The sequence below is a fragment of the Eptatretus burgeri genome, chromosome 10 (genome assembly GCF_056783735.1).
Source record: "Eptatretus burgeri isolate ZD-2024b chromosome 10, Ebu_testis_v1, whole genome shotgun sequence".
NCBI classification, from domain to species: domain Eukaryota; kingdom Metazoa; phylum Chordata; class Myxini; order Myxiniformes; family Myxinidae; genus Eptatretus; species Eptatretus burgeri.
In genome coordinates, this window is record NC_140970.1 from 65235768 (window position 1) to 65254491 (window position 18724).

The 18724-nt window shown below is 47.7% G+C and overlaps 1 protein-coding gene across 1 annotated transcript in view; it reads right to left on the minus strand.

Moving 5' to 3' along the window:
- Positions 1-18724, minus strand: part of LOC147018733 (uncharacterized) — a 127272-nt gene that overhangs the window by 70497 nt on the left and 38051 nt on the right. Inside the window, exon 19 of the mRNA XM_085898745.1 lies at positions 9467-9542. Within this exon, the coding sequence (XP_085754871.1) occupies positions 9467-9542 (76 nt within the window). The remainder of the gene's footprint in view (positions 1-9466; positions 9543-18724) is intronic.

The following is an 18724-nucleotide window of genomic DNA, read 5'->3' on the forward strand; positions in this document are numbered from 1 at the left end:
AAAACGACTCACGCCCACTTCTGTTCCGTCCTATCGGCGAGCTGGGGCGATTTGGCCCCGCCTCCAGGGCGTTGGAGTGAGGACGCTATATGCAAATTAATGGATCAAAAAGCATTCACGCCCACTTTTCCTCGGTCCAATGGGGAGCCAGTTAGAGAGGTGAAGGGTCGGAGGCAGAGGGTCAAAGGTGAAGGAGCGAAGCCACGGGGCTTATATAAACGGCTGCGTTCGTCAGTCAAGGCAGTTCAGTTCAGTTGGCAGTTGTGCGGAGTTCAAGAGAGTCGTCGGTGGAGCTGGAAAGAAGTGGGAGAAGTCAAGAGTGAAGAGTTGGGACGAGCCAGGAGAGGAGACGGAGAGGGCGAGTAGACGGAGCTGTGGAGAGGTGGCGGCGGCGAAGGTGGACGAGGGGGTGCTCGCGTCGGTGCCGGGAGCTGCAGAGGGAGAGGCCAGCAACGCGACCGAGGTCGAGGAGGAGACGCTCGCCGCGGGACCCGAGACATGGTGATATCCTCCTTCCCCCGAGCATCAGCAACCCCCTCCTGTTTCCCCCCGCGCTGAGATAGTGCGACAAAGGGGGCCCCTTTCCCACCCCCTACCAGACACTGTCCGCGAGGCCCGCAGAGTTGAGGCACCACCGCCACTTCGCGTCTCATCATCAGACGGGTAGGCCCGACCCGGTCTCGGCCCCAGGCCCGCCTCATCCTTGAGGGTGGTTCTTTTTCTTTTGTTTTGGGTACATGTGTTGTCGGCACCGTCTGTGAAGTAAAATTGTATAAGTGTTGCCGTGTGCTCGGTAGTCGGATAGATCTGCATTGTTGCATTTGCTTTTTGTGTAATATTGTGTTTCTTCTTCCTTTACATGTGCTTTTGGTGGAATTGTATATGTGTGCTTTCCGTTCATCGCGAAATAAATGTGCTTCATGTTGAACTGTTTTCCCGCTTCGCTTCGTCATTTCTTTCATTGAATCTCCATCTTGCTTCACATAAAGGGTTGGTCGTGGGCTAAAACGCCCGATAATTAATCGAACCGTCGAGGCCGACGAATAACACCGCTCGGTTATCCCGATAGTACGGAACGGGTCACTTAAAGTGGCCCGTGTCCGAAGTCGACCTGCGGTGAGGTGCGATCGCCCGGTCTACCCTCCGTGTGGGTACTTAGGTAGGTCGAATTTGGCGAGCAACCCTATCCCACGCGGAGGCCGATTGGCACGATTGTGGTGAGACCGAAAGGTCCACCCGTGACTGGTTCCCGGCGTTAGTCCGAGAGGGTCACGACTGGATTGTCCGTCCGGTGGGCGACGTGCCGCGATTCGAGTTACGTGGCCGTCAGCACGCCGGCGGGCGCGAATCCGCAACACTGGTGTCAGGTCATGCGATATAAACCCATCGCCCTCCTCGCGGCACTGGTATCGGAGAACGGGAAAACGGGCTCTCCTGTCTCCAATTAAATTCACGGGAATCGGTCCAAGGGTGAGAGGAGCGACCCCCGATTCCCTCCAAATTACGAGCGAGCTAAATTAACCCTTTAAGAGAAGCAAGATGGCGTCTCAAGGCGAGCGGGAGCCGGGGGTATTAGAAATGGATGTAGAATGTGTAGAATCCATGGCTCAGGATGAAATCCCCGTGCAGGAAATGTTGGTTGTACAGGAAAACGAACTCGCCCAACTGAACCCAGAGCCCGAAATGGGTGCGGCAGCGGCCGCGGTGTATGACACCTCCCCTCCCCCTCTCCACCAAAACCCTTCCCCAACCCCTGCCGAAACGGCTCACCCAAGCGCACCCGACATGGCCCAGCTATTCACCATGCTGGCAAAAATGTATGCGGAAATGACAGCGAAGATAATTGCGAATATGAAAAACGAAATGAAAGGCATGAACGAAAAGATGGATACAAATACAAATGAAATGAAAAACGAAATGAAAGGAATGAACAAGCAAATGAAGGAAGAAACGAAAGAGCTGCGGGGTAAGACGCAGAACATGGGCCGATGCCTGCAGGCGGGCATGAAGGCCGTTGGCAGGGAACTCAAAATGGCGACTCCACGTGTAGGAACGAACGAGCTGGGAGGGGGTGCAACGGCTGACAGGCCCGTGGTGGAGGCGGGTGAAAAAATAATTCGGGGGGCGTGTTGGGCGAGGGTCGTGACGATGACCGAAAGGGAAAAATTAAATGGGGAGACCAAAACGTGTGAGACGAGACACGAGGTGACGACAAAGGAAATAAAGATAGTTGAGACAAGGGAGGTAAAGGGTGAAGAGTTGGCAGAGACACGGGAGATGGGAACGATAGAGGGAAGACTGCACGATGAAGACGGGGTAAGTGACACACACACACACACACAGAGGTCGTGGAGGACAATGGGGGTGAGCTCGCGGACTGGGTGGAGGCCCGGTGCGAGCAGCTGGATGGCCTCCTCCAGGAACGAGGGGAGGGAGTATGCCCCCTTGAGGCGAGTCACGACCAGGTGAGTTCGGTCGTGCTTTGCGAGGTTGAGGGGAGGAGTGCTGCGAACGGGTGCACGGAGACCCTTGTGGGGACACGAATCCCCAGTGTGGTTGTCCCTGTGTGTGTGGTGCAAGGCGTGAGTGCGTCCCCGTGTGTGGAAGCGACCCCGTGTGTGAGTGGTGTGGTGGCGATGGTGCCAGAGTACGTGCTTCCCAGCACGCCATGTGTGGATGAGGCACCGTGTGTGGAAGAGGCCGTGTGTGTGGATGAAACGGCCAGTGTGGATGAGGCACCGCGGTTGAGTGCCCCCGCGTGTGTGAGTGAGGGACGGTGTGTGGATGAGGCACCGCGGGTGAGTGCCCCCGCGTGTGTGGGTGAGGCACCGTGTGTGAGTGAGGCCGTGTGTGTGGATGAAACGGCCAGTGTGGATGAGACACCGCGGGTGAGTGCCCCCGCGTGTGTGAGTGAGGCACGGTGTTTGGATGAGGCACCGCGGGTGAGTGCCCCCGCATGCGTGAGTGAACGGCTGTGTGGAAGGCCGCGAGTGAATGGAGCACCACGTGTGAGTGGTATGGTTTATGCAAGGGAGACCGTGTGTGTGAGAGAGCGGTATGTGAGGGAGATGTCGGTTGGCATGCGGGAGCACGCAGCCGCGTCTCCCGGTGTGAATGTAATGGAATGGAGTGTGAGCGTCGTAACACGCGGGAGTGCGTGTGTGGAATGGCGACGACGGCGACAGAAGAAAGAAAGCCGAGTAGCGGCTGTAGTTGTTTCGAGGACCGTGCCGGGTTCACCCAGCAGTGAGCACGAGGTCCGTGCTGTGCAACGCACGAGGCCCCCACGTGCTCGCTTGCGAGAGTGAAGTCCCGGTCCGGAAACGCATGCGGTGGATTTGCCGATCCCGCGGACGGACAAAGTTTAGGCAGGTAAACGGATTTGGACCGGACGGGTCTCCACGCGATCGTGTGTGTTAAGCTCCAACGGGCAAAGTACAGGTGTTCGCGTGGGGAACCCCTCGAGACGTGGGGCTTGTGTTTTTTTTTATGCGCACGGTGACGCCATGGCTGCACGTGGGGTTGGAATCCGGCAGGAGGGGAATCCCTGCCGGATGGTACCGTCCAAGGAGGGACGAGGTACACGTGCCAGCTGCATGACGTCACGGGCAGGTGTAAAGTGCGCGAGCTGTGAGTTGCCGCGCTGGTGCTGCGCATGAAAAAAAAAAAAAAAAAAAAAAACAAGCCTCACTTTCGGGTGCACAGGATTCCTGGGCAAGGGGTGGAAGACCCCCTTGACCAGGGCATAGGATGGAAACTTATTAGGGGGAAGGGTTAGCTTAGCAAGACCGACTTCATGGGGCAGGGGTAAGTCCTCATGGAGTCCGTGGAATGGATGAGTTAGAGGGATTGTAGCGAGATTTAGGTTGGGAAATTGATTAATGGGATTATTTGAGGACATGGACAGACAGTGAATGTGTAGTGGGGACGTAGCTTAGCAACGTAGTGTTAAAAGGAACGTGCTGTAGTTTAAGGGACGACGTGGGAGCACGAGTTAGTTAGGGGATGTAGTTAGGAGGTTGGCAGAGTTCAGCGGTGTGTGTGTTGAAGAGTTGTGAGGTGAGTACATGATGAGTGAGTGAGGCCAGCGGGTCTGTGTGTATGGAGCGAATGGGGAATGCATGGTGCGATGAGTGATTGGGGGGAGGAGTGACTCCCGCCCAAGGGACCCCGGGGTCAGAGTAAAGTGAGTTAGCTGGGTTAGTCAAATTGAAAAATGGAGGTCGTTTTGTTGTTGGTGGGAGTGTAGGCTCGAAACCCGTTTGGAGGGGTGCAGGAGCCCTGTTGACGGGTTGGGAGCGTGGCTGCGAAAGGTGAGTATCGCTGAGTGGGTACCCCGGGCACCAGGCTAGTCGGCCGTGGTAGGCCAAGGGCCCATGGGGGGCCGGGATAGCGTAGTGGGCACGGGTGCGTCTGCTTGGTGCGGAGGCCCGGGGCGCCATTAGCCGCATGGGCAGTGTTGTGGGTAAGGGTGACCCTCGGAAAGGGGCCTGGGAAGCCAGCCTGCCACGTGTGCGTTTCAGGGGAGGTGCCATGGGGGGCACTCCCCGGTGTTAGGGAGCTGGTAGGCTCGGAGGCAGTGTAGTGCCCGGGGGTGCCATAGCTGGGGAATTGGCAGAGGGTCGTGCCTGCCAAAGGGAGCCACGTGTCCCAGCCATGAGACCGTGTGAGGGCACGGAGAGAAAATTGGGGGGCGAGGCCCGAAATTGTGAGGACACCAACACAGGCGACGGGAATCTGGGTTGTTAGAACCAATAGTTTAAGCGAGAGGCGCTTGTTGAAAGCCCCGGGGTAGTTTAACAGTTAAATGGTTAGGGTAGATTAGGAGATGTACCCCTCCGCACCATCCATCCCCTCGCTCTCGTTGTGGGCCGCTGGACCCACTTTGGGTTAGATCGCCGAACTCTGGGGAGGCCATTCTGAGGCTTCGTTGGGCCTCGACACAGGACGTTAGCTCTCCCTTGTTCCCCTCCGGGAAGGGAACGTAAGGGTTGGGAGTAGGCTAGGTGACAGGATAGGTTAGCCGAACAAGGGCAGTACAGAGGGTTAGGGGACGATTTATAGTGTGGAAGTAAAAAAAAAAACAACAAAAAAATAAGTTGGGGCTAAATTGGGGTTTGACAAATTAAGGGAGTGGATATGTACAGTGACAGGCAAAGGCGATAGGTTGGGAGGGAGACCGTAGGGTAGGTCCGAGCCCGCCTTCCGAGTGGCCAGCACCACCGCACTCCCTCCACCAACCTCCACTGAACGGCAAAGGCTGGCCAGCTTCATCTGCTGGCTGCGTTGCTGCAAGGCAGAGGCCGGCCAACTTCATCGGCAGCTGTTGTTTTGCTGCAAGGCCTGTGCCGGCTGGATCGGCTGCAGCTGCTGTGCTGCAAGGCCTGTACCGGCCGGATCATCTGCAGCTGTGGTACTTCAAGGCCTGTGCCGGCCAGTTCGTCTGCCGGCTGTGTTTGCCTGCAGCGGCCTTCTTCTGCGGGCTGTGTTTGCCTGCTGCCTTTGCCATGCCATGCCCACTGCCCCTGCTCACCAGCCCCCGTTCAATTTTTGCTTTGCCCCCCCTGTTCATTGCCATGTGCGCCAGGATCAAGGCAACAGTTTGCAAGCTGCAAGAACTGCCCTGTTGGCAGCTACAACACGGGCCTGCAGTGGCGGCCCGTGCACCGTGTTTGCGTCCATCCATTCATCCATCCATTCGTTGTGTTCATTGCGTGTGCCACTTGAGCTGGCACGGAGACTGCATTTGTGCAGCCCGTGCACTGTTGTGGTTCACTGCGTTCAGTTCAAACCATTCATCCATCCATTCGTTGTGTTCATTGCGTGTGCCACTTGAGCTGGCACGGAGACTACGTTTGTGCAGCCCATGCACCGTTGTGGTTCACTGCGTTCAGTTCAAAAGGGAAGGCCTCGGACTGCGTGTGAGCAGCCGGCCACGTTCCCTGTCACCTGCATTGTTTGAGTCAGAGATTGCATGCGAGCAGCCTGGCTCCCTGCTAACTGCTTTCTTTTTGCAGAGTTCATTGATCCTGGGCCATGGTTTAGTGTAAAATTTGTAAGTTAAGGTTAAGATGTACTGTAAATATGAGTGCGCCCCCGGCATGTTTGTCTTAGCGCCGGCAATTTTATTTAAGTCGTCCGTGTGAGTGAGTTTGTTTAGGTAGTTACTCAGCCCTCAGGTTATTTATTTTGGGGACACGAATACCATGAATGTCGTACTCAGGGATCCATAGGTAAAATGTACTAGGGGAAAACTACACATGATGGCACACGAAAATTTGACGACTCGGGACGAGTCTGTAAAAATGGGAGGGGGTAGTGTTGTGGTTGACGAAATTCACAAACCACCATTCAGGTCCCTTAGGTGAGATATCTCTGTAAGTATATGTGTAGTTAGGCCCAAACCCGTTGTTTCGAGGGAATAAATGTCATTCAGTCAGGCTGCGACTCTTCAGGATAGCCGTTTTTCTTTTACTATCTTTATTTTGGACCAGCCGCCATTACTACCACCACCAACCACAACGCCGCTTCACAACAACAACCACCAACCACAACGCTGCTTCACAACAACAACCACCAACCACAACGCCGCTTCACAACAACAACCACCAACCACAATGCCACTTCACAACAACAACCACCAACCACAACGCCGCTTCACAACAACAGCCACGACCTTTACCGTCACAACTCGCCACCATCGCATCACCGTCATTCCCACGCCACTTGTGGGCGCCGATGCTGGACTCGTGCGGGGCGCGCACCGAGCAGCGTGTTCAGAGACATCACAGACTTTCCAAAGAAAAACGGATCAAAAACGACTCACGCCCACTTCTGTTCCGTCCTATCGGCGAGCTGGGGCGATTTGGCCCCGCCTCCAGGGCGTTGGAGTGAGGACGCTATATGCAAATTCATGAATCAAAAAGCATTCACGCCCACTTTTCCTCGGTCCAATGGGGAGCCAGTTAGAGAGGTGAAGGGTCGGGGGCAGAGGGTCAAAGGTGAAGGAGCGAAGCCACGGGGCTTATATAAACGGCTGCGTTCGTCAGTCAAGGCAGTTCAGTTCAGTTGGCAGTTGTGCGGAGTTCAAGAGAGTGTTCGGTGGAGCTGGAAAGAAGTGGGAGAAGTCAAGAGTGAAGAGTTGGGACGAGCCAGGAGAGGAGACGGAGAGGGTGAGTAGACGGAGCTGTGGAGAGGTGGCGAAGGCGGACGAGGGGGTGCTCGCGTCGGTGCCGGGAGCTGCAGAGGGAGAGGCCAGCAACGCGACCGAGGTCGAGGAGGAGACGCTCGCCACGGGACCCGAGACAGGGTGATATCCTCCTTCCCCCGAGCATCAGCAACCCCCTCCTGTTTCCCCCCGCGCTGAGATAGTGCGACAAAGGGGGCCCCTTTCCCACCCCCTACCAGACACTGTCCGCGAGGCCCGCGGAGTTGAGGCACCACCGCCACTTCGCGTCTCATCATCAGACGGGTAGGCCCGACCCGGTCTCGGCCCCAGGCCCGCCTCATCCTTGAGGGTGGTTCTTTTTCTTTTGTTTTGGGTACATGTGTTGTCGGCGCCGTCTGTGAAGTAAAATTGTATAAGTGTTGCCGTGTGCTCGGTAGTCGGATAGATCTGCATTGTTGCATTTGCTTTTTGTGTAATATTGTGTTTCTTCTTCCTTTACATGTGCTTTTGGTGTAATTGTATATGTGTGCTTTCCGTTCATCGCGAAATAAATGTGCTTCATGTTGAACTGTTTTCCCGCTTCGCTTCGTCTTTTCTTTCATTGAATCTCATCTTGCTTCACATAAAGGGTTGGTCGTGGGCTAAAACGCCCGATAATTAATCGAACCGTCGAGGCCGACTAATAACACCGCTCGGTTATCTCGATAGTACGGAACGGGTCGCTTAAAGTGGCCCGTGTCCGAAGTCGACCTGCGGCGAGGTGCGATCGCCCGGTCTACCCTCCGTGTGGGTACTTAGGTAGGTCGAGTTTGGCGAGCAACCCTATCCCACGCGGGGGCCGATTGGCACGATTGTGGTGAGACCGAAAGGTCCACCCGTGACTGGTTCCCGGCGTTAGTCCGAGAGGGTCACGACTGGATTGTCCGTCCGGTGGGCGACGTGCCGCGATTCGAGTTACGTGGCCGTCAGCACGCCGGCGGGCGCGAATCCGCAACAATATCATACCCCTCTGAGTTAAAGGTCAAGGTCACATGGCGGTCTGAAAATAAAAAAACGCGTTTTTTAATCAACGCTCAATTTTTCCAAAGCAGAATCCCAAAGACAGCTTGGACTTCCAAGACGTTCTTGCAACATAATAGTGGACCTGCATTGAAGTTGTGCAGCTGATAGTTGATTGGTGTTGATCTACTTTTGAACAATGAAAAAAAATAGCTGATGGAGTTGAAAAAGACAGCTTTCTTTGGCTGGAGGAGCATGGGGGTTAATTTATAGAAATCCTAGCCACCTCGGATAATAATTGATTAGGTGAGAGCTGATTGGTTATTCACTCCAATTACAGGTGAGAGACATGATTTTGTGTGTATGTGTGTATGTGTGTATGTATATATATGTATATGTATGTATATGTATATGTATATGTATATATATATATATATATATATATATATATACATATACATACATACATACATACATACATACATACATACATACATACATACGAATATCAATCACACCTCCTGGCTGTTATGGTGAGCATCGCAGGCGGATTATGTCTCACATGGGAAAACCACATTATCCGCAAAGAACAATCATCCGTCTGCCACCCAGACGATTGTTCCTGCTGATGCAAACCATTCAACCAGAAGGCACATGATGCAATTGGTGGGTAAATGGAGGCAAGCACTCCCCTGATCTCCAATGGACATAAAGTCCAACGCCAAAGCGTCACCTCCAATCCAGAGGCCTCAGCCCGACGACTCTTTCAAACAGACAAAGATAACAGTATGCCACTGATGTCATGTACTTTATGTTTCATTTTGTATATATGTATATGTATATATGCATATGCATATATATATATATATATATATATATATATATATATATATATATCTGACCCCATCACTGTAGTGAGCATCAGGAAGCAAGTGCTACACCAGCTCTTGCTGCATGTATCCTGACCAACAGGAAACAGGAAATGCCTGCTACATATTAACCTGTCTGTGGTGCACAAAACAGTTCGGGAGCAGCCAGGAACAATTTAAATTTTAAAAAGCCTCTTCTGCTAAACAGTTGCATAATGTAACACACCGGCTTAGCAGGCTGTATAAAACACACACACACACACACACACACACACACACACACACACACACACACACACACACACACACACACACACACACACACACACACACACACACACACACACACACACTGGTCACCATGCTTTCTTGCATGGAATGCTTTCATGTTCTATTTGCACTTAGTGTGAAATGTTGACATTTCATTCACCTGACTCATTGAGATATATTGGCCTTCCATTCAGTGAAATGTTGACATTTTCCTCTCCAGAAAGTTTCCATTCCACCTGAAAAATAAATTAACAAAAACAAAAAATTACTGATGCATCAAATCCTGCCTTCTGAATGCAAATCTCTAATTTACATTATTACGTGCATTGAAATTATATACTTGGAGACAATTGCAATGATCCCAAATTGTGAATTCAAAGACGGGTAGTATGTGATTATAGCATGAAGGTAATATGTGAAGTACAATTTACCTCTTTGGCACCCATCCTTCAGTAACCCTGCATGTAAAATACGAAACGAAAGACTAATCCAATTGTGAGTGAAATTTATGAAATATATTTAATGAAAAACATAATGAAGCTCATTATATGAAGATCCCACAATGAAGCTGAGTCTGTGGGCCTGTCACTTTCCCATCGCAGAGGTCAGTGGCTATCTGTCTTCTACCGCCTCCTTTCTGGTTTTACACCCTCTGATCTTTCCGTGCAATGTCCCCCCCACCCACCCCCCCCCAGTCCACCATCAACCCTCATCTGGGGAGACTCCCAAGATCCAGAATCACTGCTCACTCACATCCACTCAGTTGTTCCTCTTTTTTCCAATCTGTGTAGCTAACTTAAATATTCTCTTCAATCGCATCGTTCCCTCCAGGTCTTCAAAACAGCTGTTCACCACCATTCAGATCATCCAACACCCCCCACCCCATTCCAAAACCATGATCTTTTGAACCCCGTTATCCAGTTTCTCCCTCCGAGTTTGCTTCTGTATCCACCTTGTCCAACCCATGCATCCTTCCTATTTGTATTCCTCATTCCTCATTAAAATAAGAATTTGTATTCCTCATTCCTCCCCTATTTGTATACATTCATTTTGTCCCCTTATTTGTACACCTCAATTTTGTCCTTCAATGCTGCTCTTGGTGTTTCCCACTCCCCTCCAACCCATCTCTCTCTCCACTGTTTCTTTTGTTCTGTTGTGTCCTGCTCCATTTTATTTTCTAGCTCTTCAATGAGCCTTGACTTCGTTTTTAAAAAAAACACACACACACACACACCTAGTGGCGCATGCTTGCACACTGCAATCAACGACTCAGGTGCATCCTGTGTGCATCATAAAACATAATAAATAAAAGCTTTATTTTATATTTGATGATGTGGATTGTGAGAGAGCGAAATAAAAAAAAATATATATATATATATATATATATATATATATATATGTATATATATATATATATATATATACATATATATATATATATACATATATATACATATATATACATATATATACATATATATATACATATATATATATATATATATATATATATATATATATATATATATATATATATATATATATATATATATATATATTTTTTTTTTTTATTTCCCTCTCTCACAATCCACATCATCAAATATAAAATAAAGCTTTTATTTATTATGTTTTATGATGCACACAGGATGCACCTGAGTCGTTGATTGCAGTGTGCAAGCATGCGCCACTAGGTGTGTGTGTGTGTGTGTGTGTGTGTGTGTGTGTGTGTGTGTGTGTGTGTGTGTGTGTGTGTGTGTGTGTGTGTGTGTGTGTGTGTGTGTGTTTTTGAAAAAGGAAGTCAACGAAAAACAGGGATATATATATATATATATATATATATATATATATATATATATATATATATATATATATATATATATATATATGTATATATATATATGTATATATATGTATATGTATATATATATATATATGTATATATATATATGTATATATATATATATATATATATATATATGTATATATATATATATATATATATATATATATGTATATATATATATATATATATATATATATATATATATATATATATATATATATATATATATATATATATATATATATATATATATATATATATATATATATATATATATATATATATATATATATATATATATATATATATATATATATATATATATATATATATATATATATATATATATATATATATATCCCTGTGTCGTAAGAGGCGACCAGGGTTTTTTTTTATATTTTTTTGTATACCTTGGTCAAGGCTCGTATGAGAGCGAACACACAACTCACAGCAAGGAGGCATGAGACAAGAGGGGCGGGAGTGGAAGGGACAAAACAGTGGGGAACAGACACATTAGGTGAACTGTGGAAGGGAGAGGGATGGGGATGGGACGGGGAACATGGCGAAGAGAAGATGGACATTTCAGGGACTTTCAGGAAGGAAAGCAGGAGAATTGAAGGAAGTGGGCTTGGGTGGATTATCGGGGGTAGAAAAGATCGAGGATTTGGATGGGGGAAGATAAGAGGTGGTGGTGAACAGCTGTTTTGAAAGCCTGGAGGGAAGAATGGGAAAGAATAGAGTGAGGAAGTTTATTCCAAAGGCGGGAAAAAAGAGGAATGAAAGAGTGAAGATGAGCAGTGATTCGTGATTTTGGTAGTTTTACCAGAAGGGGGTTGTTGGCGGACCTTGAGCGCCCTGTGGAAATGTGGTGGGGACAAATCGCAGAGAGAGCAGGGGGGGCAAGGCTGGAGAGGAGTCGGTAGAAGACAGAAAGACCACCGACCAACCTGCGGTGATTGAGTGAGAGGCCCAAAGACTCAGCTTCATTGCGGGAGATGCCGATGATCTTAAATGCCCTGGTTTCGACAGCGTGAAGCCGAGAAAGGTGGTGAAAGGGTTGCGTCAGGAAGGGCATCCGTTGTAAAAAACTAAGCCAAATCACTATGCGGATCATACGGATGATCTGCTGTGGCGACCCCGAAAGGGAGCATGCGAAAGAAGAAGAAGAAGAAATATATATATATATATATATATATATATATATATATATATATATATATATATATATACATTGTTGTGAATTTGCGCCCGCCGGCGTGCGATCGGCCGCTCGACTCTAATGGCGGCTGCCTCGCCCACCGGAACGGACAATTCAGTCGTGACCCTCTCGGAACAACGCCGGGAGCTAGTCACGGGTGGGGGTTTAACCTCACCACAATCGTGCCAATTGCCCACCTGCACAGGATAGGGTTGCTCGCCAAATTTGACCTACCCAAGTACCTGCGCAAGTGGTCGACCGGGCGATCGTACCACGCCACAAGCCGACTCCGGACACGAACCGCTTAAGCGGTCCGTTCCGTGCTACAGTGATAACCGAGCGGTGTTATCGTCGGCCTCGACGGTTCCGATTAATTACCGGGCGTTTCAAACCCACTACGAACCCCTTACATGATGCAAGATGGAAATTCAAACAAAGGAAAGGACGCAGCGAAACGGGAACAAGTTCACACAATGCACATTTATTTCACATAGAAGGCACGTAAGGCACGTATATAGAGCAAAAGAAAAATGCAAATAAAACAGTTAAAACAATAGAAGCAAATGCAGAGCGACAACCGACTACGCGTACACACGGCAACACTTAAACAATACTATTTTAACGGAGACAGGCGCCACCCACTGTCATTTACACAAACCCAAAGGAAAAGCAAAGTGGCAATTTCCCTGTGGGCCGTCGAGTCTCCGTCGGCGTGGTCGCGCATGGCCCCGCCTCCTCTCGTGGTCGGCGAACCCTCTCCGGCACTCCTCGTTCGGACGCGCAGGTCCACCACACAACCGGCGCTGTCGCGTCTGCCGTCCGTGCCTCCGTGGATAGGTCGCCCGCCAAACCGCGAGCACAGGACCAACACGACAGGAACTCGAAGACGAGGGCCAAAACGAGAAGAGACTCAAGACTCTCGGACGACAAAAAGCTCTCGCGACAAAAGACCACCACTGCAGACGAGCGAAGAGGAAGAGGAGGAGGAAGAGAGTGGAGGAAGAGAGAGAGAGAGAGCGCGCCCCGCCCGTGTCCATCCTTTATAGCGCGCGGCTCCGCCCTTCGCTCCGCCCCGTTTTCGGCTCCACCCTCCTTTGAGAAGGTTCTCGAAAAGGGGCGTTCCCTCACCCCGACCGCCTCACGCTGGTCATCCACCAATCGGCGGTGAGCTGCCCTTCCCCCTTCCTTCACACCAAGCGCGGGGAAAAATGGTGGGAAAACCTACGAGCATCGTTGCTGGTTTTTGTTTGTTTGAAATAAAAGATAGAACAGAAAAATGGCTAACTCAAAGCGTTGCAGCCGGGATGGATCATATAAATTCCCTCTATACAACGGGTTTGGGCTTACTACACATTGACCTATTGAGATATCTTACCTGAAGACTCTTTAAGGTGTAATGCGAATTTCCACAGCCATAACAAATATATATATATATATATATATATATATATATATATATATATATATATATATATATATATATATATATATATATATATATATATATATATATATATATATATATATATATATATATATATATATATATATATATATATATATATATATATATATATATATATATATATATATATATATATATATATATATATATATATATATATATATATATATATATATATATATAAATATATATATATATATTTGATGAAGTGTATTGTGCTTGCATTCTATAAGCAGCTATATTACTCAAATAAATCAAGCATAAGCGATTGGAATGAGCAATTTGTTTAAAAGTTTTCAGTTATACGTATTTTTCATGTAAATATGGCCACAGTTAGAAAATAAGAGGTGGAAGAGTGCGAATTAGCATTGCCTCACACCCAGTCTGAGTGTATGCTTCATTGTGTTTGGTCACGTGATCCGCAGTAAGCAGACCAAGGCTACACTGGCCCACTTTTACCCTTGGATATTTTTGTTTCCAGAAATTTTCCGACGGTTTTGTGCTTTTTTTTCCCTGGGATATTGCCTTTGAGTTGCATCAGTATGCAAAATTTCAGATTTTTACCCCACCAAGAAGGTAATGAACGTTTACATGAGTGAGTGAGTGAGAGATTGAGTCAGTGGTTAGAAAGAGCTTTATATTGTTGTGGAAATGATTGCTCGGGGTTAATAAATGCATAGCATAGCATAGTTATTTCCACATTAAATGCTATGAAGAAGCGTAAAATAATTAAATGTCATTTCAGATATGCATCGCTAATTAGAATAGTTAGAAAGCTCAAACCCAAAGCCTGGTGTTGGCGCAGTGGTTAGGGCAGCGGCTTGGGACCCAAAAGGTCCTGAGTTCAAGCCCCGTTGGGCCACTGAATTTATATATATACATATATATATACATATATATATATATATATATATATATATATATATATATATATACATATATATATATATATATATATATATATATATATATATATATATATATATATATATATATATACATATACATATATATATATATATATATATATATACATATACATATATATATATATATATATATATATCACATATACATATACATATATATTTATATATATATATACATATATTTATATATATATATATACATACACATATATATATATATATATATATATATATATATATATATATATATATATATACATACATATATATATATACACACTGCAGAAATGAGTACCAGTACCATTCTTCCGAGGTCGGCGAAACGAGTACCAGTTGTACTGGGCCCGGTGTATGCCCTGGTTAGAATAGGTGTACCATATCCCTGTGTGTCGTAAGAGGCGACCAGGGTTGCGTCAGGAAGGCCATCCAGCGTAAAAACCGATGCCAAATCATTATGCGGACAACAAAACGAATTTCCATACCGGATCGGTCGAGGCCCGGGTTACCAACGACCGCCACCGGTACCGGTGGTCAGCAGGGTACCAGTGGAAATTGTGCTACTGCTGGGCGAAGGAGGAGAAGGAGAGGGGGAAGGCGAGTCCGGAGGCAGTGGGAGAGGGGGAAGGGTAGAAGTGTGGAAGTGAGAGTTGGAACTCTGAATGTTGGGACGATGACTGGCAAAGGGCGAGAGTTGGCTGATGTGATGGAGAGAAGAAAGGTGGACATACTGTGTGTACAAGAGACCAAGTGGATGGGGAGTAAGGCTCGGAGCATTGGAGGTGGTTTCAAACTGTTCTACCATGGTGTGGATGGGAGGAGAAATGGTGTCGGGGTAATCCTGAAGGAAGATTATGTCAAGAGGGTATTGGAGGTGAGGAGGGTGTCTGACCAAATGATGAGTGTGAAGTTGGATATTGAAGGGGTGATGAATGTCATCAGTGCATATGCACCGCATATGGGGTGTGGATGGAGTATAAAGCAGATTTCTGGAGTGAGTTGGATGAAGTGGTGGAGAGTGTATCCAAGGATGAAAGAGTGGTGATTGGAGCAGATTTCAATGGGCATGTTGGGGAAGGGAATAAAGAGGATGAGGAGGTGATGGGTAGGTACGGTCTCAACAAGAGAAATGTGGAAGGGCAAATGGTAGTAGAGTTTGCAAAAATAATGGAAATGGCAGTGGTAAATACATATTTCAAGAAGAAGGAGGAACACAGGGTGACGTACAAGAGTGGAGGAAAGTGCACACAGATGGATTACATCTTAAGCAGGAGATGCAACCTGAAAGAGATTAGAGACTGTAAGGTGGTGGCAGGGGAGAGTGTAGCTCGACAGCATCGATTGGTGGTCTGTAAGATGATTTTGGAGGTGAGGTTGAGGAAGAGAGTGAGGGCTGAATCAAGGACCAGATGGTAGAAGCTGAAGGAGGAAGACTGTTGCGTGGAATTTAGGGAGGAGGCGAGACAGGTGTTGGATGGTGGTAAAGATGGGTGGGATGATTGGGCAATTACAGCAGAAGTGGTGAGGGAGATAGCTAGGGAGGTACTTGGTGTGACATCTGGACAGAGGAAGGAAGATAAGCAGACTTGGTGGTGGAACGAGGAAGTACAGGAAAGTACAAGGAAGAAGGGGTTGGCGAAAAAGAAGTGGGATAGTCAGAGAGATGAAGAAAGTAGGCAGGAGTACAAGGAGTGGTGGCAAAAGGCAAAGAGGGAGGTGGAAAAGGCTAAGGAAAAGGCATATGGCGAGCTGTATGAGAAGTTGGATACAAAAGAAGGGGAAAAGGATTTATACCAATTGGCAAGACAGAGGGACCAAGCTGGGAAGGATGTGCTGCAGGTTAGGGTGATTAAGGTTAGGCGAGGAGAGTGTGTTGAGAAGGTGGATGGAGTACTTTGAGGAGCTGATGAATGAAGAAAATGAGAGAGAGAGAGAAGGTTGGAAAAGGTGGAGATAGTGAATCTGGAAGTGGGGTGGATCAGTAAGGATGAAGTGAGGACTGCTATGAAGAACAGAAGGGTAGCTGCAAGAGTGAAGGGGAAAGTATATAAGACGGTAGTGAGACCAGCTATGTTGTATGGTTTGGAGGCGGTGGCGCTGAAAAAAAGACAGGAAGCGGAGCTGGAGGTGGCAGAGTTAAAGATGCTGTGATTCTCGTTGGGAGTGATGAGGATGGACAGGATAAGAAATGAGTATATTAGAGGGACTGCGCAGGTAGGACGGTTTGGAGACAAAGTGAGAGAGGCGAGATTGAGATGGTTTGGACATGTGCACAGGAGGGAAGCGGAATATATCGGGAGAAGGATGTTGAAGATGGAGCCGCCAGGCAGAAGGAGAAGAGGAAGGCCAAAGAAGATGTTCATGGATGCGGTGAGGGCGGACATGCGGGTGGTTGGAGTGTCAATGGAAGATGTGGAGGATAGAGTGAAATGGAGACGGTTGATCCGCTGTGGCGACCCCTAACGGGAGCAGCCGAAAGAAGAAGAAGAAAGGTCAAACCCACCCTCGTATCTGTATCTAAAAATCGACATCGCATTTGACCCTTATTTCATGTCCTTACCTTTGTTATTTATTCTTAATGTGCTTTCATTAAACCATTGAAGGTTTATGATATTGTGAATGGGCTTGTAGAAATGATGGAGGTTTTGGTGAGTGGGTTTATGAGGAGGTTTGCTTTTTATGATCAGTGTGGATAACTCCACTTTCCCTTCACATTGATAACCAAGGAGTACAAGGTGGTGAGGGTGTGGGAGTTCATGATGGTGTGGGATTTGAGTGATCCAGTGATGAATAATGCTCTCCCAGAGAAGACAAAGTCAAAAGTGGAATGCAAGAGCAGAGGTGGATGAAATGGAGGAGTGGTTGCAACAGGAGGAGGTGATGGGAATGGTACAGCATGGGAAGCAGGGTTTGGAGTGGATGAAGCATGATCTATGGGGGAGGCATGTGTGAAAGAAAGGAGAAAGATGGTTTGAGAGGGAGGTGAGAAGAAAGGAGGAAGAGAGGAGATATGTGAAAGCAGTTGGACAGGCACAGCAAGGTGCTTGGAATTGGTGGGAAGGTGTGCAGGGGAGGACGTTGAAATGGCAAGAAATTTGGAGGATGGAGCCAATACTGTTGAATTCCCTGTTGTAGGGAACGTATGAAGTGCTTTCATCATCAGCAAACTTGAGGGGGTGGGGATTGGTGCAGGAGGAGAGCTGTTCTTGGTGTGGAGGTCAGGGAATGATGCAGCATGTACTGAGTGCTTGCTCAGTAGCATTCTCAACAGGAAGATATAGATGGCGGCATGTACAAGTGCTTGCAGTGGAAGTTGAGATGGTGCAACAAGAGGTGATGAGATTGAGAGAGTGGGGAGTGGAGAAGGAGGAAGAGGCTGATGGGAGAGGGGTGATGTTTGTGAAAGAGGACCAGGTGGTAAGAGGTGGAAGGAGTCGGAGGTGGAAGGGAAGAGGTCTACCAAATGCTTGTGATTGGCTGGTGGTGGCAGATCTAAACTGCAAATGGTATTCCCGAAGGAGATCTGCATGACAAGGTTGCGGCCTGACATTGCCATCTGGTCAGGTGCAATAAGGCAGGTAATCTTTGGAGAATTGTCAATACCTTGGGAAGAGAATATGGCGGAGGTGCATGACAAGAAGAGAGGAAAGTATGGTGAGCTGGAAGCGGAGTATCGGGAGAAGGGTTGGCGAGTTTCTTGTCAGCCATTTGAGGCGGGATGTGGAGGGTATATTGGCAATTCCTTTTATGCATTTCTTACTCCACTTGGAGTATGCAGAAGAGAAAGAAGGATGATGTGTGAGAGAGTGATCCAGGTTACTTTGAAGGCTCACTTTGGATCTGGAGGAAGCTTATGGAGGCAGTTTGAATGGTGTTGGTTGAGCTTGAGTGGTTGGTGATTCTTTCAGCCCCAAAAGGGGCAGTGACTGAGTGTGGAAGAGATGTGGAGGTGTGTGTGTGTGTGTGTGTGTGTGTGTGTGTGTGTG